Below are 9,536 nucleotides of genomic sequence, written 5' to 3' on the forward strand. Positions count from 1 at the left end.
TAAAATATAAATTTGAAAAGTATCTCGAAGAAAAAAAGACATAAAAACAGATAGGAAGAATGGATACCATATAAAATGAGGTGAACGTATTTTAAATGGATCTGTTCCATTGAAGGTTTGTCTTAAGCAATTTGAAGTGGTGAAACGATCGAGTTGCGGTTGTGACGAGAATGGTAATGGACATTATGACAGAACTTTAAGGAGCAGTCTTCATTCACAAGAAAGTATAACTCTTACGAAATCACAGCAAAAGATCATTCCTCTCAGGTTGGCTTTTGCTATCGAGAAAATCGCCTTGGGTTATTCACATTCATTAATGTATTTGATATCTATATCTATATCTATATTTCTATGAATGCCTATTAATTCTTAATCACGTATCAATACCTATACATGCGATATATGTGTAAAGACATATATCTACATAACTGTCGATTCTAAGAACTTTCTATTCATTTGCTATTCGAAACCAGCTGCACCGAAACAATGCCAGCTTCCCACTTCCTGCTACAACATCCAAGCACCGCGAATGTAATTTGAGTTTAAAGCCAACCAAGGGAGCGAGTCACTAATTTTATTATAATGCGCGTGGAATTTATCATTTCGCAACTTCAAAGACTCCGACATTCTGATCAAATATGAGGAATTCATGAAACTTAAAAAGAATATAGATGTATCAAAATAATATGAAATCAGCTCATTTTTTAAAGTGGCGCACATTTCGAGACAGAACCGACAAGTTAACATTCATTGCCTTATAAAAACTTGGGAAGATGTGCAATTCATCAGTTTTTTTTATTTCGAGCCCAAAATTATTTTATATCATATTTTCATAAACACATAAATTATCTTAATTCATCAATAATTTGATTATGAATGTATGTATAACAAGCTGTATTTCATCCTTGCTTGCCCCGCGTGTCGGGACAAGATCGACTTCAGCTTTGTTATGAAATAGAAATAAATGTGGAAATGTTATAGTTTTATTCTTTAGTATTTTATTGCATTAGAAATTTTACTTTTAAACATATGCAGCAAGAATTAAAAGCTCCTTTCATTAAAAATCGTAATAGCTGTGTTATGGCTTCTTTAGTCGTTGACATTGCGATGCACTCCGAAGACTTGGTTGCTCTAGCCTCCATATATAGTCCATATATAGTCTCAGCTATTTTCTAAATTTAATCTACTTTGGAATTGAAATAAAATTAATTTTTATAATTACTTCTTGGAACAATGTTTTATCTAACTTTTCTACTACAAAATATGACTTTTTAACAAAATACTTGAATTTTCAACAAAAGAATTAAATCTTTAACATAATAGTTGATTTTTCAACATAAAAAGATAAAATTCCCACAAAAAGGTGTGGGTGCAGTTCCGAATAGTACATACTTCTGATTGATTTGAAACTGCATATATTCATATATTTGACTCGCTCATTACGAAAATGATAGTGAAAATACCCGAAAATTGGCTTTCCATAATTCGTAATTAGCGAGTCAAAATACATGGGAATTAGCAGTTTCAAATTATTCGTAAGTCAGTACTATTCGGAACTTTATCCAAAAGTGTAATAGGTTACATTTCAATAAAAAAGATGACATTTCTACAAAAAAAAAAAATTTTTAAACCAAAAAGACGAATTTTCAACAAATAAATATTTTTCACTCAAGAAAGAAATACAAGTTTATCTAAATTGTTAGAACATCAAGTCAAAAGTCGAATTTTCTCAAAAATAATTGAATTTTTAAACAAAAAACTTAGTTTTTCAGAAAACAATTAAATTTTAATGAAAATGATGCATTTTTATCCAATAAAATGAATTTTCGATCCAAGAATATTATTTTTTTACCAAGAAAGGAGAACTTTCAAGCCCAAAAAAGTCAAAGAGAAAAAATTTAAAAAAGTTAAATTTTTGGTTATGAAATTAATTTTAAAGAAGAAAAGACTATTCCACAAAATCGTAGAATTTTAAACCAAAGCCATAAGCATTCAATCGAAAAAAAAATTTTTAATGTAGTTTATCTTTTACCCAAGCAGAAGAATTTTAAATTAAAAGATTAATTTTCAACAAAATAGTTAAATACTCAATCTAAGAATAATAATTTTAAAACAAAAGTTGCATTAAAAAAAAATTATACTAAAACAGATGAATTTTTAAATCAAATAGATAAATTTTCAAACAAAAGTTTCTACAAAAAAACTGCTTTTTCAATCCAAAAAGACGAATTTTTCCTACCAAAAAGGATAAATTTTTTGAGAAGTATTTGAATTTTCTAATTAATAGTTGTATTCTCTAATAAATTTTATTCCAAGAAGGATGAAATTTGTACTAAAACATATGAATTTTGAATAAAAAGCGACCAATTTTTTCTAAAGGTAAACTTTCATCCAGAAAATATTTCAGTTCATTTTTCAACAACCATAATAAAAATTTTAAACAAAAAGTACATCTTCTACGAGATAATTGAATTTGCAAAAAATATTACCCCCACCCCTTTGATTTGTTTCGCAATTTAAGTAAGGTTCAGATTATACAGGGATGTTTTTAATACACAATACACATTAAACTTTATGTTTAATTATTTTTAGGTTCTTAAAAAACAATGCATACAAATACGTAAAATTAATATTAAAAAAAAAAAGTTTATATAAATTGTAATTTTAAGATCATCAAAATTATTTAAATGCATATTAAAGATCTCTCTATAAGTGTAATAGTAGATGATTAATGCTTCTTTATAACCGTTTTCTTCGCATATATCCTTGAGTATGTATAATTAAAAAAACATATGCACAAAAAAATACTTATTTTAATGAGTCACATCTTTTATATTATGTATGATTTTACGTTATGATCTGTCGTTTTCGAAAAAATTGATCTCACTGTGAAAACAGGCAAATTCGCGATTTTGCGGACTTCGGTTGTCGCCTAATTAAAATGTTGCTGGTAAATTTGATTTTCAAAGCGCAAGTGTGCAAAAAAATTTCACACTACTGTGCATTATAGAATTGAGAGAATTTAAAATTTTCTACTTTGAACGTTTTGTTCATTTTCGGAGGAAAATATCTTGTAGGGGATATAATAAAAAAATCCAGGATTTGAATGATATGTTAATCGGTTCTTTATTTAATCACCGAAAATTTTGCACCAGCCCCGACCCTTTTCCTACTGAAGTAGCAATGTTCGAAATAGCTCGAAATATTGCTTTTTTGAATTTTAGTTAAACAACGTATCAACTAACATGAGGCGAAAATTGTTTTTTTTTTGTGATTCAACTGCGAGAAATGAGAGTTTTATAAAACTTGGCCAACTTCAACGGGATTTTGGATCTAGTTAAAAGATATTCATAACATCAAAGTGTACGAATTTTAAAGTGCAATTTTCACTACTTCAGCATTAAAAATTAAAGAAACGGCTCAAATTCTGAAAAGTCTGATAAGAAAGAGAACTTTATAAGGTAAGTTTTATTTGAAAAAATTAAACACTGCAATTATCACAACGCTTCAAAAGTTTTCAGAAAGGGTTATGATTTAGTTAATTTTGAAATACAATGAAAGTTTAAAGGTTATTGAATACGTCTGATTTAATTCAATTCCATTTTAGATGGTAGAAATTGAGTTTTTCTCCATTCTGTAATGCACGCAAATGTTACATTTTTCTGCTCCTAAATTTGTATTTTGAAAATAGAATTTTAAAGAAAAAAAGTCATTCAGTAAATTGACGTGACAAGTTAGTTCCGAGAACGTTGCTAATTATTGTATGTGATAATTATTATAGTTAAGTTTCAACATTTTTTAAAACTAGGCCATGATCGAGTTCGCTAAATTAAAATGGAATGACCCTATTTACTTTATACATACTCTGGTATATTTCAGACACTTTAATGTTTTATAAACATTTCATAAATTAATACGAAATCAAGGCATTTTACAATAGCTAGATTTATTTTTTTCCGCTGAATCAACTGCAAGTATTACACCGATATCCTTCTGTTGGTATGCTTTGCAGTTAAACATTAATTGTGTATTGTTTTAACAGATTTAATAGCTTATATGTTGCTTAAACTTTTTGCAGTAATACTTTGGAGTTAGTCAATGATTTCCTGTTCATTAAACAGTTTTAATAAATAAATGCGTCATTTTTCCATTTCCTAAATACAACATTTTTAGTAGAATCAACTACAAATATCTCACGGATGACCTTTTTGCTCTAATACTTTAAAGTTAAACAGCAATTGTACATTTTTTAAATAAAATTAATAAGCAAATGTATTATTTTATCATTTTTCAGCAAATAAATTTCGTTTTTTCAGCAAAATCAACTGCTTACATATTGCCAAATCCTTTTGATGTTATACTTTGAGTTAGATAATAATGGTTTATTTTTTCAAAAAATTTAATAAAGAAAGTGAGCTTTTTAGATAAGAATCACTCATTATTTACACTCATGAAATCAATAAAGTTATGTGTTGAAATTTTTGAGCAGATATATTTAGTTGTTTCAATATAATCAACTGAAAGAGGGATTTCAACCAAGGAGTTCCTTCTTATAATAATTTATTGTAACATAATAACTGTCATTTTGAAAATTCAATTTAATTCACAAACGTACATCAATCATATAATTTCAGATGATTTTTTGGAAAAAAACGAAAGGTTTCTATTGAAAATTGGGTAAATCAGGATTTCGTTTCATTAGTTTAAATAATGGGGGATTGTTATATAAAAGCACATTGAAACAGAAAAGACCAGCATTGATATATTTTTATTTCAATGTGCTGAAAAAAACCTATATATAGAAAAAAAGCAGAATGAAGCATTTGTTTATTAAAATATAATGAAAAAAAATTCTCGCCTTACTTTAAAGTATCGCAGGAAAAGCAATTGATAACACATAGACAGTTTCTTCTAATGAAAATACGAAATTCACATACCGAAAAATGGCAAAATAGTGCATTTTTTTATTTAATTATTGTTAAATGGCTTGACTCCGTATATATTTACAAAATTTTCATTAGAAATCGTCAACAAAAGTTTTATTTTTCCCAAATTGGAATAACAACGCTTAAAAAATTTAAATTAATTATTACAGCTAGAACATATATTTAATGTTTTTTTCTCTAGATTCTGGCCATTTGCAGTCGATTGAAATTTCTTTCAGCTAAATGGCAGTCTGCAACAGTTAAAAAATGTGTATACTTTGTCAAATACAAATTAGTTAGAGATGGTTTCTAGAATATTCCGTTGTAAATATTGATTTGTTCAGAGCCACTTTCTTGCCCCGTTATGCTGCTCTTTAAATTTGAATGCTTTATCATTATTTTTAAAAACTTAAAAAATTATAAAAGCATCCATTTTAAAATATTAAGTAAACACAAACTACAGTTTTGAACATAATTGGTTAACAAGATTAAATTGTCCAATTTCAAAGTAACTACGCTTCTTCTTCTTCTTAATTGTTTGTTCCATTTTTGTATACACGATTGGCGAAAGAAACGCAACGGTACATTTTACATTTTTATTGAGGTTCAAGGTGTTAAACGGACTCTCACCACTTGTTATTTCGGGATAGTCAAACGGGATATCAGCAATTTTGTTTTTACGGCCTTGAATTCTCGGTTCTCTTAAACCTAAAATGCTTGAAAGTCTTGATGGGCTTTGCAGTTTTAACAAGACATGCAATTGCTCGAAGCAATCTAAAATGAAAATAAAAATGTGATTATAAAATAAGATTTTCCTTTTGTGTAGATTCGTTTATAAAAAATAAATTGAAATTTATTCTAGACCTATAGCAAATTTTTTGACAATTTCAAGACCGTAAGTGATTGGTTAGTTAGAAGGGACTCTGAACATTAGAGATTGTATTTTATCATATATTATCATAATTTTCAACTGAAGCTAAAAAACTGTAGACTTAACACAAAATTAACAATAATATTTTACACTCACTTTGTCTCGAAACCTAAATGTCACAAATCTCACTCTCACAGGCTATAATTTCGTCATTAGTTTTTGAAACACTTAAATGCTCGCTTGTTAAAATCCATACACTGATTGCGTAGTCACTAAAAGTAAAGTCTAAGGAACTCTTTGGCAACGAAAGTATTTTGCATTAGATGTACTTATCTACGCATGTACTGCATTATAATCTCATATAATTATTACCACTATCACCCAATCATGTATTTGAATAACTTTTCCCTCTGAGACTTTTACACACTCGAAAACAAACGTGAGACTTATTGGAATTTGATAGCTGTCAGGAAATGTCAGGTCGCAGGTATAAAGTACTTAATTTGTTTCCCCGTTGTTGGTCGAATTATCCGTCCTCAAATATTGTCTCGCGATCTAATCACAAATCATTTTGCAAAATAATATTTACCGTAAACCGACGCTACACCATACAGGGCGGAGTAAAGAAGGAGACCCGGAATTTTCTATTTCATGACTATATACTGAATTTTCTGAATAAGAAATGAGCCCTGTTTGTCGACAATTAAAACAATTGGATAGGTCTAAAATTAAAATTCAAGAAATTACAAAGGTTTAATGTTGTTTATTGTTATTATTGTCGTTAGTGAGTCTCTATACAGTAATATACCAAATCTAACGCTCGATCCTGAGAACACAGATGTCATTTTACATTTGAAACTTCAAACCCTCAGGAAAAGATCCTTATCTCCTGAATTACAACACTGAGCCTTCTGTGTTTTCAGAGCGCAATTATACACATCGTAAACAATTGTTTTAGGCGTCGTAAACGCTTTTTTATTTTCTTCAACTACCCAGAAACGTGAAAATTTCTGTGCGTTGATTGCGTTCAAATGATATGTTGCTGACAAAAGCATTAAATTTTCGTTGCCGCTTCTCTTTCTCTTGATAACTACCCAACAAGTGCCTCTCGCAATAAATAATTTTGAATCGTTTTGAAAGAGGTGCACACGTACTTGGTCGCATTTTGTTTTCATCAGCATAACTTACATATTATTTAGGGAAATTGTCATTGAGCGTTGCATGTGAGCAAATTCGACTACCTGCGACTATTAATATCAAAATTTCTAAGCGCAGAATAGAATTTATATCAGTAATATAACATAAAATATTAAAAAGTTTAAATCCATCAAAGCTAAGACTTCAGAAGATTATTGTACATTTTATCAAGGATTTAAACAATCGTGATGTACTTCAAACTAAACTATAAACGAATCTAATAAAAATTTAAATTATCAATACAATATAAAAATATTTAGACTTTAATGGATTAAATACCCATGACTTTTGAGCAAATAAGCTTTCCAAATTATAATTACAATTTTTCCTAAAGCGCAGCAATTTTCGTAATGTAAGGTACTTATCAGTTTCTAATGTTTCTAAATTCCAAATTATACATTCTCGTCAACAAAATCGTTCTTCTTCGACTACTCCTTTTATCCTTCGTCTTTTTAAGCTAGAATAAAGCGTTTCAGATTTATTCAAAGTTATTCTTTAAACTCCGACTTCCCTCTTATAATAATTATATTAATTTATCAATTTAAATTAATATAGATTGAAAGAGGAATTATTTCTGAAAATGTTTTCTCTGAATTATTTCGATTTTCAGAATTGCTTTAAAGTTTTTAACGCTTATTCGTTTTCATCGTCCAAGGTCCAATAATTATAATTGTATTATAATTATCCTGGCGATTTTTGCAAATTTTGTTTGTGGGTCCTCTTGCAGTGGGATAATAGGAAAATGTTCAAAAAATTACATAGTTTGACCACTAAATAACAACAATTGGTGTTAGTAGGGATGAAGAGCTGCAAGGCCAAGTCTCGGCGGCTCGGCATAACTATGACGATATCTGCCAACTGAAGGAATAATTTCTAGGGCAGGTCTTGCACTTTCCCGATCCAAACCAGGATATCTTTCGTTTTCAGAAAGTTCTTGATATGTCAAGGGCCTTGATCTCATTTTGTCTCGCAGGTCCCGAGAATTTGGCCGGTCTCTGAAGTCCCTGATCTGGAAAATAAAAGATTTTATTATTAAATTGGTGTTCTTTTTACAATAAATGAAGGTGCAGTTTATAAGAAAAAAGTTGGATGTCTCATCCAACCTAAAGAGAATTTTTTTAGATCAGTTATTTGGAAAAGGACAATAAAATTCGACAATTTTAAGAATTAAACGAAAATTTTAAGAAAAAAGGAAAATTCATAAAAAATTCAAGTTCCTAGAAATAGATTTAAAGCGTTTAAATTTCTACATTTTATATGTTTAACTACCTTGAAATTGGAAAATAATTAAAATTTAACAGTTTTGAAATTGTTTTTTTTTTAGAATTGTTTTTGACATTAAATCTAGTGAACCACAGCAAAATTATGTTTTTTTTTCGGTCTTTCATATGAGTCCAGACCCAAATATCAAACAGAACTTAATTTGATTATCAGTGATCAAAGATTTTTTATTAAGAAATCGTCTCAACTTTGTAAATTTATCGTTTAATATAAAAAATTTGTCTCGGTATCGACAATCAGAAATCATCAATTTTTATCAAGAAGAAAATTGCTGTACAATTTATTTGAAATATATCTAAGTAGTAAGTACACATAAATCATGACTTTATTTTTAATTTAAAGCGTACTGAATGGAAATTAAAAACCAATATTCTGCCGTAAATTTATAGTCACGTCACCAAAAAATGTATTTTTCCTAGTGGATATACATACTGACATTTATTTTAAAGCAGACCCAAGAAATGTCTCTTTAAAATGCGGGATTTTTTTAGGTAGTAAGTCTAATTCGCTAATGAGAACTCGATCAAGTGTCGTGTTTCTTTCCCATTTTTTTCGTTAATCCTAGGTGTAGTATCTATCGTTTTAGAACAGTGAAAAACACATCGAAAAGCATTTTTGATAGATCTATATTTCAAAATAAGATTTTTAAAAAATGAAAACGGTTTTTAAATTTATTTCTGAAGTCTGGGAAAGAAGCGTGGTTTTATGTAGCATTTTACGTGCTAAGTTCTAGTCTGTAAATTAAAGTCTATCATCACTTACAGTTTTTGAGAAGAATGTGATTGAAATCCTTACAAAAAGACGTGTTTTTTAATTATTTTCATAGCACAACCTGACTGAACAATAACCTCATTTTTGCAAAAAATAGTGTTTGCCTAAATTCTCAGGCCAGCAGAATCATTAAGATAATTTAATTATTAAATTTAAGGAGTGGTTCATTTTAGAAACAATAACAAACGAATCAAAATAGAAGCAAATTTTAAATCAAAATAATATTACCCGTGATTTCATTCAATATAAAAAACATTATTTTGAATGAAGAAATTTTTTAAAATACAAAAAAAATTCGAAACAATGTTTTTTTGCAATTGAATTTATTTTTACTGTTTCTTCTTACCAATTTTTGGAAATAGTCGAGTTTCAATAAATGATGGTTTATTTGTTGAGAGAAAACATTTTATACAACTTCACTATTTATAATTGAGAAACTGAATTTATTCTATGGCTGAAATCGTACAACAATTTTTATTGAGAAAACATTT

General features: G+C 28.5%; 1 protein-coding gene and 1 long non-coding RNA gene across 2 annotated transcripts in view; one reads left to right on the forward strand and one right to left on the reverse strand.

The window, feature by feature from the left end:
* Positions 1–3,303: 3,303 nt before the first annotated feature.
* LOC117169498 overlaps positions 3,304–9,536 on the forward strand; it is a 14,123-nt gene continuing 7,890 nt past the window's right edge. The window contains exon 1 of the long non-coding RNA XR_004466664.1: positions 3,304–3,461. This is a non-coding gene — a long non-coding RNA (uncharacterized LOC117169498). The remainder of the gene's footprint in view (positions 3,462–9,536) is intronic.
* LOC117169497 overlaps positions 6,540–9,536 on the reverse strand; it is a 91,496-nt gene continuing 88,499 nt past the window's right edge. The window contains exon 8 of the mRNA XM_033355909.1: positions 6,540–8,002. Within this exon, the coding sequence (XP_033211800.1) occupies positions 7,784–8,002 (219 nt within the window). The 3' untranslated portion in view covers positions 6,540–7,783. The remainder of the gene's footprint in view (positions 8,003–9,536) is intronic.

Source organism: Belonocnema kinseyi, chromosome 3, assembly GCF_010883055.1.
Source record: "Belonocnema kinseyi isolate 2016_QV_RU_SX_M_011 chromosome 3, B_treatae_v1, whole genome shotgun sequence".
NCBI lineage: Eukaryota > Metazoa > Arthropoda > Insecta > Hymenoptera > Cynipidae > Belonocnema > Belonocnema kinseyi.